Raw genomic sequence first — 24622 nt, forward strand, 5'->3', positions numbered from 1 at the left:
CTAAATTTTGCTTCTGTTATGGATGGCCGTAACCCCAGATGTTCTACCTCTCACCCTACCATGGTCTGCAGCGAACAATTTATCTGTGATAGACAAGACTGGATCTTGAGTGTTATATTCATATATATATGAATTAGGTCTGTAAATTTATTAAAGAACGAGGCTGTGTTTCTATCTCTTAAATAGAGCAGTGAGAACTGATTATGAACACTTACCATGCAAGTTTAAACCTGTCCAAACCTGCACAACAAACTTCACCACTCTCTGCCATTTAGTTGATTGTCAGTCACCGTTTAATGAAGTTGTGTTTCCCCTTGTTTGCCGGAATCATGTTTAAAAGTTGAGCAATGTGTCAATTTGAAATTTTTAGTAAAACTGAATAAAACAAAATCTTTTCAAATGCTTACTGAGGCTTACGGGGAAAACTGCATGTCTCGTGTGCATGTGATTTTCCTACATTGAAATCAGTGCTTAAAGGAACACATTTTGAGTCAGTGGATGCAGTAAAGAAGAAATGGCAGATTTCTTGAAACAGATATATATATATATATATATATATATACACACACACACATACATATACATATACACACATATACATATACACACACACATACATACATACATATATATATATACACATACACACACACACACACACTACCAGTCAAAGGTTTAAGAACACTTCAGATTTTTTGTAAATGCATGCAGTTCAATGTCTTAATGTTTCATGAAAGGCATAGAACAAACAAACAATGGCAAATAAGTGTAAAACTTTTAATCAAACTTTTGATTCAACAAAATTCCTATTTTTGCTGACATAACAGCCAAACAGTGGTGTAACCCTTTTGATTCAGAATGCCAGTCACTCTGTGCAAGTCACCAATTCTGCCTCCAGCAAAAGAACACCTGACCATCACACTTCCTTCTCCATGTTTGACAGTTGGTGTCACACTCTGAGTGATGAACCAAAGATTTCAAATTTTGATTCATCGGTCCATAAGACTTTCTTCCAAACATGCAGCAATCCACAGCCGGTGTTTCAAGGCCCTATTTTGTTCTTGGAGAAATGGCTTTCTTACTGCCTTTATCCCTGTCAAATCTGCAGCACAGTAGAAGCTGAGAAGTTGAGCAATGTGTCAATTAATTACATACATACATACATACATCCATACATCCATACATACATCCATACATCCATCCATCTTTGAATTTTGTTTGGAGTCACACTGTGACAACGCAACGTATAACTGCCCGTGAGTAAATATCGTTTGTTTCTCTCTAATAAATAAACTGACTTTTTGGAATGTTTGTCCCTGTGATTTGTTAATTGTCATAGCATAAGCTATTCTAACAGGAAACCGTAAATGTTTTAATCCGAATGGCATATTTAAAGATCTCCTTTGGTTTCTAATGTTTTCCACGGAAGATGTACTACATTACCTTTCTTGTTGCCTTTAAAATTTTACATGTCAGAATTGTTCAACCAATTTTGAATACAACTAATCTTGTCCTATTGCATAACCTATCAATCATTCATAAATTACACAATAACATTACAATACATCCTTCTTTCAACAGTAATTCGGCCGGTGGAAGACTGGACGGTCTTAACAGTTGTAGATATTCTATGGGATATTGTAAGTTGATGTTTTCATCTTCTGCACAATCACCACCAACTGTTTCAGCATAGTCTCTTGATAAGCTTTTAACCAATTTGCTGTATAACCGATTAACAATTTTCAAGTACATTTGTTTGACTTCATCGTTTCTTGGTGCTAGGATTGCCCATGCACTTATTTCTTCTGTTGATAACCTTTCAGGATGAAATTCTTCATTAAGATTTGGACATAATAAGTCTTCTTTTATTGGAAACTTAAAGTGAGGAAAACGTAAAAATTTATAAGAGCTGAGAGAGCAGGAATTGTGTCTGACAAAAGCATTCACACGAATGAGAGGTGAGAGGACCGTGGGCATGAGCCGTTAACATAAATGGTTGAGAGGAGGGCAGGACTTGATAAAATCTCTTGGAAATAGTCTTGACTCGTCTCAAGTTTTTTTATTATAAAATATATACACAGTGGTACCTTGTTATCCGTCCGCTTTGGAATAAGTCCAACTTGGTATACGTCCTGTTTGGAAAAGAAATATTTTGCTTGGTATACGACCTTTATTTGGAATTCAACTCGCATGTTAGAACACCGTGCGCGAAAAGTATGGAGGTGGCATGTGTATCTGGGACTTGGCTGCTGCATACTGTATGCCAAGAACGACGGTATCTACGACTGTGAAAAACAAAGACGTTATTAAAAAGTAAAGTGAGGTTAAATTTTCAATTTTTTCATCTGATTGCTTTTGTATTTATGTATTTTAGTATTAAGCAGTGTTTAAATTATTTTATACAACCCCATTAATGTATAATGTGCCAATAACAATAGGATTTTTTTTCATGGGAACGGATTAATCATTTTCCCTTTATTTCTTATGGGAAAAATTTGTTTGGTATACATCCTGTTTGGTATCAGTCAAATGATCTGGAACGGATTAAGGATGTATACCGAGGTACCAATGTATGTATGTATGTATGTCACATACATTCAAGAAGGGAGTGTATTAAGGGGTCTAAAGTGCTTAAAACATCTAAGCGTAGGGTAGTGTGTCACAGTCACAAATGCTTCTTCTCTTTTTCAATCCATAGAAAGAAGAAGGACTTCCACCCCACAGACTACTTAAGACAAAAACGAACTATAAGTCATTAATAAACCTGTAACTTTAGAGGACGGAGCTTCTTTCGCAGACGCAACTAACCTTACACAATGAACTGGACAACAGTTGGTCAGATTTTGTGTTGTTTGATTTTGATTTCTGTGTTCAACACTGCAATAAATGGGGCACCCTGTTTCTCCCCAACCCTTCATCTTGTCTTTTCATTTGATTATAATACCGTATATATACACATATATTTATATACACACTCAACATATATACACAGATTTTTACGTGGTCATTTAATTAGATTATTAAGTACAACTATCTAGTGTAAGGCATGACCAATATTTTCTGAATTTTTTACATCATGGATTTGCAATAGAAACATTCTTTTGGGATTTTGGTCCATGTTGACTTGAAAGTATTACCTGGTTGCTGCAGATATTTCAGCTACAGATTCATGCTGCCTAACCTTACCACAAAGCTGTTCTATTGGAATGGTATAAGCAAAAGCACTAGAGTAACCCAAAATCACTGTTGTATTCATTGAATCAATTTTAAGATAATTTGACACATCAATCTTCTGGAAATATAGTTATAGTCTACCCTGTTGAAATGGATAACAGGATAAATATAGTCAGTAAAATACTTAAATACACTGTGGTATTCTAGGGACACTCAGTTGGTAATATGAGGTCTAATGTGTATCAAGAAAATATTCTCCATACCATTATGTTACTGACACCAGCCTGACACAAAACTAGATGGATTCATGGCCTCATGTTTACTATATGCCTGTTGCAATAGACATCAAGATGAATCATGTGGGATTTTCCCAATCTTTAGTTGACCATATTTGGTAATTATGCATCCAGTTGAGACTCCTATTCCCATTCTTTGCTAACAGGAGTGGAACCTGTTGTGGTCTTCTGCTGCTGTAGCCTATCTACATTAAGGTGCATCGTGCTATGCATTCACAATTACCATTCTGTTTTTAAAAGGAGGTGAAACTTGAATATTTGTGCCCATCTCTGTAAACTCCAGAGATTTTTGTGTATGAATATTCAAGGTCATTCGTGTTTTCTGAGATACTTGAACCACCATGTCTCCAGTCATATGACAGCCAGAGATCATGAGAGAGCTTAGATCATGCGTCTTGTACATTGTAATTGTAATTGTAACGACTAAATCTCCAGAGTATGCCTGCATACTATATATAAAAAGCTACACCCACATAAGTAGCAGCTGGATGAGCTATTAATTTAATTGGGTAGATATAATTAATAAAGTGGCACTGGCACCTTGTGTGTGTGTGTGTGTAAACAATTATTAATTTGATAAAAAAAAAATATAATTTTTTTTTTTTTTTAAAAATGGACAACACATAGACTGTATCATAGTTGCAAATGTGTGCCAGGGCATAATTTATACTCCGTGAAAAGCACTATACAAAAAGAAACGGAACTGAATTAATTGGCATCTCTCAGTTGGTCATGTGTGAGTGGGTGGTATGGTATGGTATGGCCCTGTATTAGGTTATATTACATTAAATTAAACAACCAACTTAAGGTACGTTAGAATAAGTGATAGAAAAAAGTGATTAACAAACCCTATGAATAAATTGGAACTTTGTGGGCATCTTCCCTTAAGTAGAATTTCCAACCAGTAACAGCAAAAGCCTGGGTAACTTACATGCACAAATTGTATTTTAAACACAAAATCCAACAAATTTTCAACAGCATACAAAATCTAATAATTTAAATAGCTGTTTCACAAATAAATCTTTATTCTTTCTGCACAATACCAATTAGAGTAAAGGTATTCAACACATTATACATGATAGGGAAAAATAGGCTAACTGTGCACCAAGAAAGGGCAAACTGAAGAAATAAAAACATGGAAATAAAGCTATCATGAAAAAGACACACTGTTACTGACCCTGCGAAAAAACATATGTTTATGAATAAAATATATAAAAACAAAAAGACAGGTGATGCTCTATTGCCGACCCATAACTTGGAATCAGACAAGTATCCCAGTGGAATCACTTTGTTGTGTTATACACACCACTGAAAAACAGAAACTGAAGAACAGCAATACCACATTCCACTACACTACTAATAATGCAGCTTTTCAAATTAAATCTCTTGAGGACTTTCTACAGCTCCACCTTTCCCCAAGTTATATTATGTACCTTAATGTCAATCACAACCACAGAGCATTCCCGTGAAGGTTTACCTTGTCAACTGTCAAGAATGATTAATTTATAATGGTAATCTCTACTTGTATCTGCCTGGGAATTTTCCTTTTTACACAGGCATCTTAACATCAATTTTCTGGAGCAACTACTCCCAACACTTCAACTATATATTTATGCCTTATATGGCTAAATAATATGCAAAACTAAATGCATAAAGAGAATGAATTCAACAAGGCAGTTGTTAAATGAATACAAATGATTCTGATCCAAAAAAGTTTCTTTGCCAACACTGTTGACTAGTTTAAATTCATGCAGGAGTGTTTACAGTAAATACAGGGACTTTTACTTGCCATTTCATAATATTGTTACTTGACAGATGTTGATCTTTCTTACCTGGTGACAACCTTGCAAGCTGGAGTCTCTTCCATATGGATAGGATCCTCTGTCTGTTTTACCTTCAAGCAGAGAAAAGGAGAATTTTTTACCATAAATGAATATTGACCTTCCTTTAAACATTTCCAGAATTTAGATTTTTCCTATTAAAATCCTCCTCTATTTTAGAATTAGTTCTATTTTCTCACAAGTAAGAATGGCTAACATTGCCAAGCAAACATACTTTCTCAAAACAATGAATCTAGTCAAAGACCTTTATATTCCATCACCCAACACCAAGACTTTAGTAGCTGGTTCATCCAATCAATGTCATGTGTCTTACATTGCATGTGTCGGTTATGACTTTTTCACTCAGAAATATTACAGCTTTGTTCAAATGTGAGAAGTCAATTTGACACGTGTGAAATGGACTCTGGAAAAATGATATGGTAGAAGACAAGAAGGAATGATCAAAAATCTTTTGTACTGTTCAATAAAGTAATAATCTTTCACCAAAGTTCCACATGTTTTAATTACTATCCAGAAAATATTTTGTCAAAATTTAGTTATAATGAAAAAGAAATGCTTTAGGCCAGCACTTCCACTTGAATCATGAAAATCGTGACATATTATGGGATTCACCTGGTAAGTGGGGAAAATGGACCTTCGGTTAGTACACAAAAAATATTTTTTAATAGGAGTAAAGTTACATTCTTTTTGTGTGCATTCAGAGCTAAATAACCATTGCTGTAATTAACAAATATTAATATGCTTCTCAAATTTTTACTGCTGCTAATAAAACTGTAAATCATACAATCAAAGGGGAACAAATGGATCAAGCAGAATAGTTTAATAAGAATGCTCTTTAAAAAACACCTAATGAGTAATTTTGGAATATGTATGAAAGTTAATTATAAAATTAATAAATTTTCACAGTGATGCTTTCTAGGTTTACGTTGGTACTTCAAGGTCTACAACATGCAACATTCGTTTCTCCCTCACTGCTTAATAAAAAAACACAGCCTTGGAAATTCTCAGCATTATTTTTCAATGAAAGTAAAACACATTGTTACTGCCTGCAACACTTGTAAACCACTTGTCTATTCCTTCGTCTCTAATTTATTTTTAAGAATCCCAAATTAATTCCACAGAGACACAAAAGAATAAGGAAGTTAACAGTAGAAAAGGTATTTCAGTCCCATTTGCACCTTTTGAATGTCCACAATACTTTGTCTGCTTTAATAAAATATTTGGAATGAAATAAGAGAGAAGAAAATGTTTAAGAAGTGGTTCTTTATTATTATTATTATTATTTTTTTTTTAATTTTAAAGGATTTTCTTCCTAATTTCTGGTGAACACATCCATTTGAATAGAGCATTCCTGAGGTAGAGTAGCAAAGAAAAAAATAATTAATATAAATTTAGCATCACTGAACTAAAATTGCACAATAAAATTCAATATTACACGTTTACCAGAGGAATAAAAATACAGCTCTGAAGAAATGCATGTCACAAACTGTGACTAGCATTAAAGAAAGGTATGCTAAAAATGAAATGATGGCTAGTGATACTGCTTCACAGCTCCAGAGTCCTAGGTTCAGATCCTGGTCCAGAACTGTCTGCATGGAGTTTTTCCACTTTCTCCCTGTTTCTCTCAACTCTGCTTTTCTTCTCACATCCAAAGAAGTTTGTATTAGATGAAGCTGTTGACTCTAAAATAGTCTCATTTGGGTGTGGAAGCACATGGCAGTGTGTTAAGCAATGAACTAGCACTTTTCAGGACTAGGTTCTTGTCTTGCCTCTAAACCTGCTGAAAGATGTTTTAACCCTGAAATGGACTAAAGGGTGAGCAGATAAATGTAATGCTTTATGGGCTTTCAACTTCACTTTCTGGTCTTTGTAAAAGTATACTTTAGTAAATTTAACTTCAGAAATCTTAGTAGTGAATTTTAATTAATTTCTTACAAGAACAATAACGCATGACTTTAATCACTAATAAGGGATTACCAATTATACAACTGTTAGGTGCAAACTCAAAATTTTATCTTATTAAGCAATTAAGTAGATACCACATTGTGGTAGGATCATCAACTTTTCTTGAACTGATTGCATTCAAATATTTTAGGAACAGTTTGAAATGAACTACAGAAATTGGTTCTTTTATAATCACTGTGCATCCTGGCACATAATTCTAAACCAGGGTTTCTTAAATTTCGGTTGTAGTTTGCCATTGTTGTATTGCGTAGGGTATTTAAAGATAATGGGTTGCATAAGGTTTGCAAAGGTGTTGCTCTAGGTCAGCTCAGGTTGATTAAGCCATAAACTCCGCTCCATTATGACAATCAGTGGCGATTCCCCAAGGAGGGCTGTGACTATAGTCAGTGAATTTTGTATGGGGACCTCAACCACCTCATCTGATGACTGTCAAGGAATGGGTCAGGAAGATGCTAAGATAGTGAAGATTGGGTCATGAGAAAAAAAAAAGGTTAAGAAACCCTATGCTAAAGTATACCCTTATTTAAATTAAATTAAATTTAACACCAAAAGTAGAAATAGACAGAAAAAAGTAATCTCTTTGCTGGTGGTCCATCTACAGGTCCTGGATAAGGGTGTCAAAAAGTTCGTTGTACATTTACAATGAGGAGGGTACCCACCATTTTCCAATCTCTGCCAAGCATGACAGAGACAAAAAGATACTGATGATCCGAGGCTAGTGAAAATCCCACAGAATCAAAAATCTAGCAACTTTCATTTATAAGTTGTACTCCCCTAAAGTGTTTAATGCACAGAGTCAATGAACATTAATGCTATAAACTGTAAACATAAAAACTGCAAAGCTGAAATATTATAATCGAATAAATGCACAAGAAATGGAACTACTGTACATCTTTTAAAAGTAGTAGCCATAGAGAAGACAGAAATTCGGAATGTTCTGCTTTTCTTTCTCAAAACGAAGTGCAAAGATATAACTAATGTACTTAAGGTGAACACAGAACTATGTCCTGGTGTATATATAAGTATTTTATTAATATTGTTTAATTTCCACAATATTAACTTTTACATTTTGCACGGCAGGATTTACGGGAAATAAATATGGCAATTTGAAATGAGAGAAAGTACAACGGCTGCATACATACACACACACACACACATTATATATGTAGGTAGGTTTGAAGTAGGTTTGTAATTAAGTAGGTTTGAAAACATTATTATATTACACAAAAGTGTGTGTGCTCTTATATATATATATATATATATATATATATATATATGTGTGTGTGTGTGTCTGTGTGTATGTGTCTGTGTGAATGTGTTTGAATAATACCACCATATCACATACTTAGCACCATATAGATATTTGCCTGCTTTTCAATATTAAATGATAAGTCAATGTCTGTATATGCTGTATATTTTACATGTTGACATAAATATAGGTTCAAAAATTAATAAATGGAAAGCACACAGTAAAAAAGCAAGGGTTAAAAAAATGTATTCTTGTTTGTGTGGGGGAGGATGGGAGAACAGCATAGACATGAATCATTCTTAGTAATTCAAGTGTTTCCATGACATCAATGGGCACCCTTCCAGAACTCCGACAAAGTCTAAAGGTACTAAAGGGGCACTGTAGCCATAGGGAGCTACTTTTTATTTAAATAAAAAACAGCATTTAAGGTACGTCGTTTCAGTATAAATTAAGCTGTCTGCTGGTCAGAACAAGCACAACAAATTTGGGGAAGATCAGCAGACCGAGCTGGCTGATGTGTAGAATTTCTGACATGCTGATGAATCAGTTTATTAAAAAAAAAACAAAAAAACAATACAATGATAAAAAAGCTGCACTTTGCCTGAGTTCCAAATATAAGATTTAGGAATCACTTCTATTGTAAAGCATATCTAATAATCAATTGATGGCAAACATTCAAGCGCTGATGAGCAATAAAAGCAGGACTTATAGAATTTTGTATGAATATTTATTTAAAACACCTGCACAACGCCCCCATTCACCCCCACCCCAAACACATTTGATATTCTAAACAGGCACAGAATGCAAACCCATGTACAAATGTATACTTAAGTAAAGAAAAAGGTATGAAGAGAAGAACAACACAAGGACAGGCTCATTACTGACTTTTATCAGTCCTTTTCTTACCACATGATCATATATTTAAAACTAGTAACATATGCTTAGATAGTTATGAATTATGAACAGGTCTACATATTTTTATTACAAATAATGAACAACATCATATGTTAAAATACCACCTTATCCATCCATCTAGACAGCCATTCTCTTTTAAACTATACATGTAAAGATAAGAATACACTAAAATAATATCTTTTACAGACCAAAGAAATGATTACTATGCTATCTTATTGTTCAATTTCTAATTAACTTAAAGTGCCAGCAAACAACCTTTACATTATATATATATATATATATATACAGTATATATATATATATATATATATATATATATATATATATATATATATATATATATATATATATATATATATATATATATATATATATACAGTATATATATATATATATATATATATATATATACATACATACATACATACACACATACACAGTATATATATATATTTTTTATTTTTTGATGCAAAAATAACAGCTCTATTTCTCCAGCATCATGTCACTCTTTCTCAGTAGACCTGACTGCAATCATTAAATTAAAGAAAAAAAAAATTCAAAAAAACAAAAAAAAAAAAAAATACCAAAAAACAACCACGCCGCATTCGCTGCATTCTTGTTTTAGACAAACCTCTGTTACTAGAATGCGGCAGGCGCTGCGGATATTTCTTGGCACCATGACAATGGTGGCACTGCCAAGCCCCATGGCTAACACTACTAAACGCGGCATAGGGATAGAATTTAAAGCTGAACTCTTTATGCTGCATGTAATATTGTGGTCTAGAATTTGATTTTGGATTTTTTTTTCTGTTTTAGCTTGCTTTGAGTTCTAATTTAAAAATAAGGAGGAGTTGAGAGATTTGGTAAAAATGAATTAACCACTTAAATAGAGACAGCAGCAAATCATGTTTATTTTAACATACCCAAGTGCTCCACAAAATATATTCTGGAGATTTGTACATTTGAAACACTTTCCTTTGTTGGAAGGATTTGGGCTATTTCACAATACCTGAAATACAATGAGCATTGAGAAGGTACACTAAGCTTTACATTAAGTTTTTTATTCACACATAAACCTGTGTAAAAAAAAAAAGAAAATGTATTATGCCAATTAAAAAAAAACATGTAGAAATCCCTTAACACAACAACAGAACAACTGAAGTATCAAAACACATTAAAAGGCTTAACACCAGCTCTAACCCAATATTAACCTCTTGTTCTCAGACTGTTAATTGTTCCTCATTTCTTTATATCAAGGATATCTTTATATGTTACAAACATGTAAATCAATGCTGTATGTTAACATGTGTATATATATTTCATTATTGTAATACTTGTACATGTAGTATAGCATCAACACATTAGACAAAAGTTCTTTTATAATCATGTAGGAAATTACATTAATGCACAGCTAACCGATGGCACTGCAGAGCTTTTTAAATAATCAGATGCTAAAAACACGGAAACTGGGCACATCCACACTAAAAAAAAGTTACAGCAAGATGCTGTCATTGAGCTACCAAAATCTACTGTACTATACTAGACCATCACAAAAAACTGCCACTTGACTTTATAGGAAAAAATAATCAACAGCTAATAACTTATTCTGTAATGCTGGCGAGTATGTAAAAACAGCACAATACTATTTTATATCACAAATAAACATGATTAATTTCAATGAAAGGACATTAGGTATGTGAAGCACTTTGAGAAAAATGCAATCTGATCTGCACTTCCTAAACGAAAAATAACAAATATATATATATATATATATATATATATATATATATATATATATATATATATATATATATATATATATATATATATATATATAAAAGATACCTATATATACGAACACACGCAACATATATAAATATAGACAGTATACACATACATAAAGAGACAATTACAAATATGCACAATGTATGTTTCAAAAGATATTTCTGAGACACAGCATTATGGTTAAACATACAATTCATTTATAAACAGTTAAATATAGTATTTGATTGTATTACTATTGTATAATGTTAGTTTAACTACTCTTGAATGCAATCTATAATTTTATTTTTAAATGCAACACACAAACAAAATGTTTTAAAAAGGAACATAAATACATTTGCAAAACTGCTAAACCAACTATTCTCTGTATGGATTAAAAAAAGGACACATAAAGGTCTACTACTATCAAAAATGATGACTTTAAGATCACAGAACACAAAGTCCAAAACCTAAGATGTGCCTTAAATATTAAAAGTTAAAAAATTAATTAATAATCATTTTGACCCCACAAATGCAATGCAACACTGGACAAATTTTTCCAAAACTGAATGGATGGGCATAATAGTGTACTTTCATGCTCATTGTTTTTATGCAGTAGTAGTAATCTAGGACTTGGACCATGGATTTCTTAACCCTTTCTGTTTAACCTTGACATATACAAGCTTGTACCACACAGCTGTGGGGGAAGGGAAGAAAAAAATCAATCAAATAAATAAAAAAATAAACACTGTTTAGTAATAGCCAAAGGCAGTTGTAATATGTAATAAACAATTCAACAATTACAATGATTTTTTTTAAATAAAAAAAAAAAATCAAAATATTCACAAAATGTTGTGAATTATGTCTAATCCAGTATAAGAAATTAAGTCACTAAATAGTGTTTTTTCCACATCGTATTTTTTTCTTATAGGCATGTCGGTTTTCCTTTTTTTTCTGTGCTAATATTTTTAGTGTTCACTAACTGCTATGTATTATTTCTCACCTTATTTCAGTATGCAAACAACTGAAGTAGACAACCTTTTTTCAATACAAGTTAGGCTAGGTTAACTGGCACCTCTAAATTATATTCATATAAATGAGTGTGGATAAGTGCATGAGTGTGCCCTCCACTAGATTGGCACTCATCCAAGGTTCTTTCCTGACACTGTCAGGATGAGCTCTGGCACACTGGAATCCCGAACTGGATTAAGCTGGTTAGAAACTGGGTGTGTGGATTTATTTTATATAGCACCTTTCGCTGAGTATGTCATCAAAACGCATACAAAAATAAAACACACACAATTACCAAATATAAATTACCAGTGATATATCACTATGCAATAAAGGGCCAGGGAAACAAATGACAAATATACAAGTGTTTGATCATCAATGCCACATTTAGACAGACTTAAACAGAATTAAAGACCATTAAATGTACTTCAGACCTACGTGTTCCATTCCTTCTGTCGGGATTCCTTATTCTAATTAATGTTGTTGAGGTGACCTGTATATAACCCTTTATCTATGAATCCTACTAGTACTGCATAGCCTATGAAGCAGAAGAAAATGCCACCATATTAGTCTCAGCTTTATACAGAATAACAGATCCATCCATCCATCCATTTTCTAACCCGCTGAATCCGAATACAGGGTCACGGGGGTCTGCTGGAGCCAATCCCAGCCAACACAGGGCACAAGGCAGGAACCAATCCTGGGCAGGGTGCCAACCCACCGCAGGACACACACAAACACACCCACACGCCAAGCACACACTATGGCCAATTTAGAATCGCCAATCCACCTAACCTGCATGTCTTTGGATTGTGGGAGGAAACCGAGCGCCGGAGGAAACCCACGCAGACACGGGAGAACATGCAAACTCCACGCAGGGAGGACCCGGGAAGCGAACCCGGGTCTCCTAACTGCGAGGCAGCAGCGCTACCACTGCACCACCGTGCAGAATAACAGATGCAAAAGTGAAATCACAAAAACCTAAGCAGTACCTTTTAAAACACACAGAATCATTTAAATCCTTAAAACAAAAAAACTTCAACTGCAAGAATTTGTTTACTTAAAGACAAAACAGAAGCAATGCTTAAACATTAACAATCTTATTGATAAATAGGAATTAACAATAGATGAATGGATTTCTAAACATTAAAAGAATTTTTGAAAAGGGAGCCACTTTTTTCTTCGCATATATCCTCTTGGCTTGGTTTGCAGGGGGTCTTTCATAACATGTAATGGTGTCTTTTGTAAAAGTGCACACAATTTTTACAAGGTAATAGGAATATGTAGAAGATTTGAACATTTTTAAAATAATCATAATCCTGTGAAGTGGACTGAAAATAATGAGAAGATTGACATCTTCTAACAAACGAGACATTGCATACAATTCCCAAGTACTTGTAAACAAAACTTAATAAAGTGGAATAAAAATGAATCTTCAAAACTACTACTGTAGCAATTTTGCGGCAGTTAACATTTAAACACTTTGCAAATACCATTGTAAGCCTTAAAGCTGAAAATGAAAATAGGCAAAATTGACTGATTGCAATAGCAAGCAGTTGGTAAATTATATAAAAAATAAGGTCACAGGGAACTGGAAGACACCAAAAATGAGACAGTCAAATTCAGTTATATTACTGCTAAACATACTTTCTGTATAAGGAAAGTAATTTACCATAGAAATTTGCAGCAGATAATAAAATTAAAACATGTGTTGAAAAGAATGCCCACATTTGGAATTAACATTTATCACACTGGCTAAAGCAGTGATTAAATTTCTGTTAAATATCAGTCCAATCAAACATTATTTCATCCTGAATAATAGAGCTTATCTAAAATAATCCTATATACTGTAACTAATAAAATAATAGATATAAAGTAAAGTTTCTTTCAGGAATAAAACCAAATGTCCACCATGGCAACATTTAAATGAAATCCATTTATCTTCTGCCACACAACAGTATGTTGGAGTGTATTTTAAACAATGGTTCTTTTCCTTCTAGCCAATGTCTGACTCAGCACCCAATATCAGCTGTTTATTGATTTCATCATTTGATTCTGAAATCTCTTAAGTTACCTGTAACACAAGTTATACATTTTTTTTGCAAATGAGTCCAGTACTGGTTGCATAGTTTCAAGTGCTTTCTTTTTATTGACTTGCTGAGTTTCAGATCCCATAATTTCTTCCAAAATACCCATTAACTCAGAATGAGAAAGAAACAGTAAGAGAGCCAAAAGTGGAGCAGCTTTCTTTTTACCTGTGTGCATGATCATCACAAATTGCTGCTTGGATACCACATTTAGAAAGAAATGATAGAAAAAATGCATAACTATAGGATATTCATACACATCTGTTTACAGAACATTTTAGCAATACTCTCTGAAACTTAAAATACTTCCAGGTATTATAGTTACATTACATTAGAAGCCTCAACTGAGCTTTAAATATAGAATTTGTTTAGAATAAAATCTCATTAGAACATTAAGTGCATGTGACCAAGGCTAAAAATCAAGAGTTTATTGATTATATACATTTATTCTGAATGTAAATAACTATAATTACAATAAAACTATTAAAGGGTCATTCATACAGTTATTACTCAGTAATTACATCCTATAGAACCCTGCAGGGGAACTGGCACCCTGTCCAAGTTTATTCCCATATCGTAACCAATGCTGCCAAGGTACAAATAAGTAAGCATTGGATTAAACAGATTATGAAAATGAATGTAATAAATAGATGGGCACTTTATACATCCTCATTGGGCCTCTTTTCTTTCCTTGCATCAAAATTACCTGAAGCATATGTTTTAATGATTATTTTAAAAGAATCAAAAGTACTGAACAGCCACATTTTAAAATATGTAGTAAACAGAGACTCCTGACCAATATATAGTAGATTGATAATCAGCAAGGTTTCTTTTTTTAACTCAGCATTTAATAAAGTTGATATTTTTGCAATCATTTCAACTTTTTTCATGCTTTTCTTCCAGTAGCCTTACTTGAATTTAGATTTTGGGTTTATTTGGTAGGACAGGCAATTATCAGCATTGTTTAATCCTCTCAGTGAGTGTAAGTCTTTCAGGTTAATGGTTTCATTTTAATGTTCTGATTTATTTTTGTGCTTTTCATAGACTTTTCTGATGAGTTAATTTGCATGGTCGGTGACATACTGATTTTCTAGAACTTGTTTGCTTGTCATCAGCATTTCAGTGGATTTTACAAATCTCAATGCATTCTCAAACCCACTTTGTCTAATTTAAGGTGATGGAGACATGAGTCTAAGCAGCAATGGGCAAGGCAAGTAAAACAACCCTGCATGTGATGGACATCTGAGTCCAAAGAATTTTTTTCAGTTTTGTATACACTTCACTCACTTAAATCATATTTAGACCTGCTTTACTGTTAGTAAGTCCCTGCCCCCCACTACTGGAACACTTAGGTTTCTGAATGTATTGGCATCTTCTTTTTGCTGAAGGCTCTTCCCAATGTTGCCTTGAAACATGACCACTCCTCTCTAAAGTGTTCAACTTAGAAAATCTGTGTATGTTTAGCCTGCCAGAACAAGCTGATGGACTTAGATAATTAGATGAAACCATGAAAAACAAAACATTACACTCTACGGTATCTCAGCTCTCAGCATAACAGGACAAAAAGATAAAAATAATGGTACAAATTCAGCCTAAACAGTAAACAACCCTGAGGCCAACCTGTTTACAACTAATCAAATTGTCAAGATAAGAGCAAAGTACTCAGAGATGTATCAAAGCACATCAGTTTCAGACCATTATGAGTGAGGGGCAAAACCCTACAAATATGATGAAGCAGAATTTATCATACTTTTGTTCATCTAGAAATTTTTTGGTTTTATCACAATAACGGCAAAGCATAACTGTCACTTCTTAGTCAAGTCAAGAAGCTACGGTGTACAGTCTTCTTTATATAGCCTACATGGCAAATAATTGCATATTGCAACAAGTATGACTAAAGCATACTGCAAAGAAGCCAACTGTGTTGAGCGTCATAGTTAACAACAGAAAGTCTAAATTGCCTCAACACTATCCAGTAGCAACATATATTAAATGCTGATAAACACATAGATAGGCTGGAGGGTTGTTAGCTCACAAAAGATGAAGTATTATGTGAATTTATGATGAAAGCTTATATTCAAATGTTTAAAAACCTTAACATCAAATCCTGCAGAGGAAAGACATATTAGCTTTATGGTGCAATAAGAATCTTCTAGAAGCAACTGTACTGCAATTTATTCAAAATACTTGGTTAGACAAAGAAACAGAAAGACTAGCTTTTAGTTAAACTAAAATGATGGGCAACAGAGATGGGGTATATAATAATGACATTGAAGACAATAGGAAAGACACCTTGAGGAAATATGCATGGACCTAGAAAACCACAAGCAATCAGCAAAGGACTTAAAACAATAAAATATCTCTTTGAGCTTTAACAGATACCAAAAAGAATAATGGAAGTCAATAGAAATATGAATGAAATATAAGCACATTACTTTAAGAGAAAAGTAGGAAAGTGATACGACATTCTATTTAAACAAAAATAAATTTAAAAAGTAGAAAGATAGTAAAATAGTATAGGTCAAATTTACAGATTCTGCAATGAAATTAAACCTAAACATGTTTCAGCAAAAGGACTTGTGGGTACAACAACATTTAACAGTATCGCAATGGCAGATACTAATTTGCCGAAATAGACTGGAACAGCTAAAAAGAGAGAGGTTACAATGAAAAAAGATAGGGACAGTTGTAGTTTACATAATATACTTTGCATATATTTTCATTCTATACTGTCGTATTTAGCAAAATAAATTTACTATAAGACTTTATAAAAACAATCTTTTTTGCCACATGATAAGCAGCATATATTTTCAATTGCTTAGCCTGTAAATATTTTTTTTACTTCTATTTACTGAGGCAAATGCAAAATTAAAAAGGAACGGTTAAGAAGACAAAGTATAATTATGCTCAAACTGACATTGTGTATATATTGTATATATACATAAGCACAAAGTTATTAATTGTAAGAGTTAATTTATATTAGTTTTCTGGGATTTGCTTAAAATATGAAAATAAAAATGAAACTGCACAAAAATAATTTTCTTTTTTAAAAAGCCAACCTAAGTAGAAACATTTTTTATGTAAAAAACTGTAAGAAAATACAAAGTATATGGATGTTTGCTTATGTACGCAGTCCTACTATTTCATTACTTCTATTTCATGTATAATTCTTTTAGGCAATTCCATAAATAAATAAATATGAATAAAGTATGTTAAAGTGAAGTCCTTCATTGACAAAAATATTTCATTTCTGCCTATAAAAACTGATTAAGGAGTGCCTTAAAAGTACAGTAAAAACAAATGAAGCAAAAAAATATTAACAAATATCCTTAAAACATCAGTACTCCAAAGATACACTATTAAAAAAAATCAATAAATTACAAAGTGGCCTCAGCTGTACATTATAAGTTTGTGAGTTTAGAAAACAAGACTCCATTTCCCAAAACACTTAAAATCAAGAAGTGCACAGATACAAAGATTTGTTTTTCCATGTTGCCATTTTTCGGTTTCTGATGGCTACTATGATGCACGTTTGTTAGGCACATGATAACCTATGACGGGGTCCTCAATCCCAGTCCTGGAGAGCCGCAGTGGCTGCAGGTTTTTGTTCTGACCTGGTTGCTTAATTAGAAAGCAATTCTTGCCAATAAAGCACTAACAAGCTATGAAATTTAATTAACTCTGCTATGTCAGGTCATTCTCATATCCTAGATTTTCTTTCCCTTTCTATCATGCAAATGATTTGAAGGCTAAAATGGACGAGTAATTCTCAGTCCTTCACTTTTTTCTCTTCATTTTTCTTCCAAGTATTTAATTAAACCCAATAGTGCAGATAAATACACACAGGTGTAAATGTAAATAAGCTAAATGGAGAAATGCTGCTCTCTCTTGTCATTTGCATGTTATTGATAATAAGGAAAAATTAAAATAGCTGTTTAAGACAAAATTAAGCAATAAGGGCTCAAAATCACTAAAGTGAAGCAGAAGTGTTACTTTAGCAATAAGTGCTTTTTATTAAGCAACTGGGTTGGAGCAAAAACCTGCAGCCACTGCGGCTCTCCAGGACCGTGATTGAGGACCCCTGACCTATGACATCACGGTAGCCATGCGATGTAAGATGGCCACTTATATTGAATAGAATTCCGACATTAAGGCAAAATTCTATTTTGAAATAAGATTTTAAGGAAATAAAATTGCTTCCCTCACTTTTTGACTTTGAATGTTCATTTTTATTTTCTGCCTTTGTTTACTGGTTTACATTATTTTTTGGAAGACATATTGCATTAATTCACATGTAACAAATCTCTTGTTTACTGACAATTGTTTTTCCTTTCCTTCTTAGAACTTTTACAAATACAGTGCATCCGGAAAGTATTCACAGCGCATCACTTTTTCCACATTTTGTTATGTTACAGCCTTATTCCAAATGGATTCAATTAATTTTTTTCCTCAGAATTCTACACACAACACCCCACAATGACAACGTGAAAAAAGTTTACTTGAGGTTTTTTCAAATTTATTAAAAGTAAAACTGAGAAATCACATGTACATAAGTATTCACAGCCTTTGCTCAATACTTTGTCGATGCACCTTTGGCAGCAATTACAGCCTCAAGTCTGTTTGACTATGATGCCACAAGCTTGGCACACCTATCCTTGGCCAGTTTCGCCCATTCCTCTTTGCAGCACCTCTCAAGCTCCATCAGGTTGGATGGGAAGTGTCGGTGCACAGCCATTTTAAGATCTCTCCAGAGATGTTCAATCGGATTCAAGTCTGGGCTCTGGCTGGGCCACTCAAGGACACTCGCAGAGTTGTCCTGAAGCCACTCCTTTGATATCTTGGCTGTGTGCTTAGGGTCGTTCTCCTGCTGAAAGATGAACAATCGCCCCAGTCTGAGGTCAAGAGCGCTATGGAGCAGGTTTTCATCCAGAATGTCTCTGTACATTGCTGCAGTCATCTTTACCTTTATCCTGACTAGTCTCCCAGTTCCTGCACTGAAAAACATCCCTACAGCATGATGCTGCCACCACCATGCGGTGCCTGGTTTCCTCCAAACGTGACGCCTGGCATTCATACCAAAGACTTCAATCTTTGTCTAATCAGACCAAAGAATTTTGTTTCTCATGATCTGAGAGTCTTTTTAGGGGCCTTTTGGCAAACTCCAGGCAGGCTGCCATGTGCCTTTTACTAAGGAGTGGCTTCCGTCAGGCCACTCTACCATACAGGCCTGATTGGTGGATTGCTGCAGAGATAGTTGTCCTTCTGGAAGGTTCTCCTCACTCCACAGAGGACCTCTGGAGCTCTGACAGAGTGACCATCGGGTTTTTGGTCACCTCCCTGACTAAGGCCCTTCCCCCCCAAATCCCCCCTCCAATCGCTCAGTTTTGATGGCCGGCCAGCTCTAGGAAGGGTCCTGGTGGTTTCGAAATTCTTCCACTTACAGATGATGGAGGCCACTGTGCTCATTGGGACCTTCAAAGCAACAGAAATTTTTCTGTAACCTTCCCCTGATTTGTGCCTCAAGACAATCCTGTCTCGGAGGTCTACAGACAATTCCTTTGACTTCATGCTTGGTATGTGCTCTGACATCAACTGTCAACTGTGGGACCTTCCATAGACAGGTGTGCGCCTTTACAAATCATGTCCAATCAACTGAATTTACCACTGGTGGACTCCTATTAAGCTGCAGAAACATCAAGGATGATCAGGGGAAACGGGATGCACCTGAGCTCAATTTTGAGCTTCATGGCAAAGGCTGTGAATACTTACGTACATGTGCTTTCTCAGTTTTTTTATTTTTAATAAATTAGCAAAAACGTTGTCATTATGGGGTGTTGTGTGTAGAATTCTGAGGAAAAAAATAAATTTAATCCATTTTGGAATAAGGCTGTAACATAACAAAATATGGAAAAAGTGATGCTCTGTGAATACTTTCCGGATTCACTGTATCTCCTATGCTGAACTCCTGTTTGTTGATGTTGTTGCAAACTATTTTCTGATATTTTTCAGGTAAGGAAGACTAACAATTCAAGTTAAAAAATGTATACAATACTAATTAATCATGGCACCAGCAAGTGGTGAAGTGCTGAATGTTGACATGTAAATAAGAATTGTATTGTATTCTGTGCACATGATAACAATCACCCTAACTTATTCATCACATATGTATCCACAGCAATCATGTCATAACAGCAAATGTCCAAGACATTGCAGATCCAAAGCTTTTTAACTTTATTTAATGTAGAACCTCTTATAAGGCGTAACAACATAAAGTGTTGTAATACACAAAGTGTACTAATAAAGCCCACAAGAAAAAAATAGTAAAATTATAATAAGATGGCAGCAACAAGGGCAGTGCTTTTAAGAGATAATATGTGCTAATATTCAGTAAAATCAAAATAAAATGGCAGCAACTAGTCAAGGAACACTGCCTATTGGCAAATGCAGGAGGCTGCAGCACAGCTCTACACTTTATTTAAAATCAGCAACCTTTTTGTTTCCAAACATCTGTCCAGGGATTTGTTTGCTGTCGATGGACTTTTAGGCTCTTCCCTTTTTGACTCCTTTGCTCTGCTGAGCTTTTATGCTTTTTATGTATTTTTTTGTTAATAATTTTTTTATTTTATAAACATCCTTTATTGCCCTTTTTGTGTACAAGATGCAGGTTCATGGTTACCTCCTTTCTTGTGTGGCTTTCTCTTTATTTTGAGATATAATTTTATTTTTTTACATAGATCCACATTTTTGAGCTTGTTCCAATATAGACTGCAGGTACGAATTTGGACCTAGCTGGATTAAGGTAAGGCTCTGATGGATAGAACAGTGAAGGTCCTGGCCAGCTTCACAGGTTTTTTTGGATAACTCACACACCCTTTTGCCATGTTTGGAACTCCCAATCACAACACCTGTCCTCTAAAGACAGACACACTTAAGTTTCAAAATAGGTGTGTCAGAAAAAAAAATCTATTTGAACACACTTTTAAAATATACAATACAGCACAATATACTTATATATAATTATATATAATTTTGTCAAAAGTAACAATTTAAAAATAGCAGGGGGAAAATTAACTAAAACGAGGAAAACTCTACAAGTGTATTCGTGACTATTACTATCCACTTTTTTATTTTGAAATTCTTTCACAATACTAATGGAAATAACCTCAATTAACACAGCACTGACCACCTTTATTTAATAGCAGTGTTTCTCAACCATTGGGATGTGATCGATTGTTTATAACGGTAGTGGGTCGCTACTCCAATGATCGTAATCGATTGATCTCCCCATCCCCCTACTCTGACAGTCACGCTCGAATCACCAAGGGGAAAATAAGGGAAAAAGTGGGTTGTGACACCAAAAAGGTTGAGAAACATGGTTTTATATGACAGTACTGCTGGATAACTCAGTACAGAAAAATGTCAGCTAATAAATGCTAGTAAATGTTGACCGACATATCAACATTATGATACATTTTTCTGATCAACACTCCTTCAGCCTCATTACCACTCTGCAGCTGTAATTCAATGGACATTAAATGGGGAGGGTCCAAAGGCCAAAGGTTCAAACATAGCTATTAGCAGCCCTAGAACAAGAGGAATTTTACACCAAAAATGAGTGCTCTTAAATCAGATTCACCTCTAATGTGTACTGAACCTGACTAAACTACTTGAGTATATCTTCCTGGTAAATGTTTTCTTCTTATAATTCAGAGATCATAACAAATAAATGATTTAATTAAAAAAATGTATCTTTCATCACTTTAACTACCTAAGCCTTTCAACAACTTATAACATACTCAGATATTTACTACACTTGGCTTATAATCATGCTAATAAATGTACTTTTACCTTAGATATAAGGGTACGTACATTTCCAAGCTATAGCTGGTATGTATGAAATACACACTTTGAAGTAAAGTAACCTTCCAGATAAACCTGATAAAGATCACTCAAGCTCAAATATATTTTCCCATAAGTCCTATGTTATAAAGGATTATTAACACTAAATGATATTATATACACCAAGCTTTTACAAAATTATAAATTATTCGCAACATACAAAATACTAAGAATGAAATTACAGCCAATATGGACAAAATTTTACAATTAAAATTTGTTTCATTTAATACTTTATGTATATTATAAGAAAACCAAAGCTATCTTGATGTTTATTACCAATTATTGCTGTATACTAGGCAAAGTAAAGGAATTGGTAGAATTCTAATTTAAAAAAAAAGTTAAACACTGGTAATCCACAGCAGAATAAGTTTGGAGTATACTGCAAAAATGCTTTGTGGATAACAAACTAAATACAACACAACGTTCCTGAAATGTGCTATGACTAATTCTGTGGTGCCGAGTCCACAAATTCTGAAATTACAATCATCATGTTGAACAAAACAAAAATGTCAACAATGCTAACAATTTACAAAAATATACTATAATCTCTATCAATAAAATTATAATTTTCTCCATTTCAACATCATTTGATTTTATTTTTTTTGCACATTGAAGACATCACTTCAACTAACAGATCATATCCTGCCTGTTTGTTCAATAATCACATAAATTTTCATGAAATTTTGCATGTAGGTTGTTATTCCTCCATCTTAAAATATGGGTTATATGACTTTCAAAAAATGTAATCTAATTTTTTAACCAACATAAAATCCAGGCTACTTGGCAGTTCAAAAATTTTCTATTTACATTATTGTTTATGCAATTAAAAAAATGAGGGTTTGAAGAGTTTCAGGAACATCACTAGAAATATGTAATAGGAAGGTCAACAACACAGTTTGGATGTCAATTAAATTTTTGCTTTTGTTTCATCAGTGGTTCAAAAGAGGGAACAGTAAAAAAGCTGGTAGCTTTGCCATACTCAAATGGCATATCAGTGATTTAATTATTCAATAAGCCATCAAGGTTATTAATGTAGGACTAAACATCAATTCATGAAACCACTGTAAACCTGGAAATGCAAAGTAGCAGCATTCATGGTTCTAGTCCAATAAGGAGTTATAGCAATTATGGAATCCAATCACACACATCCAATCACAAAAAGAAACTCATGAGAGCACAGAAATGATAGTTGTCAGAGAGGTAGTGTAGATGTTGAATAAAACACTTTAGCCAGCAATGACAAAAAGTTCAACATAGTAAAAACAAATAAATATTTGCTTCTTGACCTTTACCCACTACATGAAAATAACCAAGCAATGCCAAGTGTTCCCACTAGTATTATATCAGTAGTAGTAGTATTAAAAAAAAAGTTAACTTATTTTTTTCCTTTGTCAATGCAACCCCAAAAATGATCAGCTACTAAGTTACCATATCGTATGTCATACAATGTGTTGGTGGACAATACTGATGTGTATAATAAGTGGATCAACTACTTTAAATGAATCTCTTAGAACTTAAGATCTGTCTGTGTGTCTCTCACTAGGAGGTCAAACTATCATCGACACTTACAAAAGACATCCTGAAAATTAGGACAAAAGAGCAAGGCACAGGCCAAATTACAGTGAAGCGCAACGTGCACTGAAGGAAAAATAAACACTTCATAGGCAACAAGCATTTGTCTAGTCATTCTAGTACACATAACTACTAGAAAAAGAAAAAAACCAATGCCAAACTACACAGAGTTGCCCATCTATCTAAACTTTGTTGCTGAACAAACAATGTATTTCTTGGAGAAAATTCTATAAAGATTATCCGAGTTAGACAGAGAAAACAGTAGTAACACTTATACATGATGGATTAACAAGGTATTTCATAAGAAAAAAAAAAAACACTATAGCCAACTACTGGGATGAACAGGATGCAGTAATGCTAATAGTAATAAAATGCATTACATTTTTCATTCTAACAGACAGAACACCACAAATGTTAAACTGTCGGGAATCATATACCAAACACAGAATAACTGAGACAATGTATTTTATTAGCATACACCATGAAATTGGCATATATATATATATATATATATATATATATATATATATATACACACACACATATATATATATATATATATATACATATACACACACATATATACACATACATATATATATATACACACATACATACATATATACATATACATATATATATATATACATATACACATATATATATATATATATATACTAATAAAAGGCAAAGCCCTCACTCACTCACTCACTGACTCATCACTAATTCTCCAACTTCCGTGTAGGTAGAAGGCTGAAATTTGGCAGGCTCATTCCTTACAGCTTACTTACAAAAGTTGGGCAGGTTTCATTTCAAATTCTACGCCTAATGGTCATAACTGGAAGGTATTTT

General features: G+C 33.7%; 1 protein-coding gene across 14 annotated transcripts in view; it reads right to left on the reverse strand.

Annotated features, from left to right (window-relative positions):
• LOC120527245 (transcription factor 4) overlaps positions 1 to 24622 on the reverse strand; it is a 303004-nt gene that overhangs the window by 145427 nt on the left and 132955 nt on the right. For all 14 annotated transcript variants that reach the window (XM_039750445.1, XM_039750437.1, XM_039750441.1 and 11 more), the window contains one exon: positions 5303 to 5364. In XM_039750445.1, the coding sequence (XP_039606379.1) occupies positions 5303 to 5364 (62 nt within the window). The remainder of the gene's footprint in view (positions 1 to 5302; positions 5365 to 24622) is intronic.

This window comes from Polypterus senegalus, chromosome 4 (genome assembly GCF_016835505.1).
Source record: "Polypterus senegalus isolate Bchr_013 chromosome 4, ASM1683550v1, whole genome shotgun sequence".
NCBI classification, from domain to species: Eukaryota; Metazoa; Chordata; class Cladistia; order Polypteriformes; family Polypteridae; genus Polypterus; species Polypterus senegalus.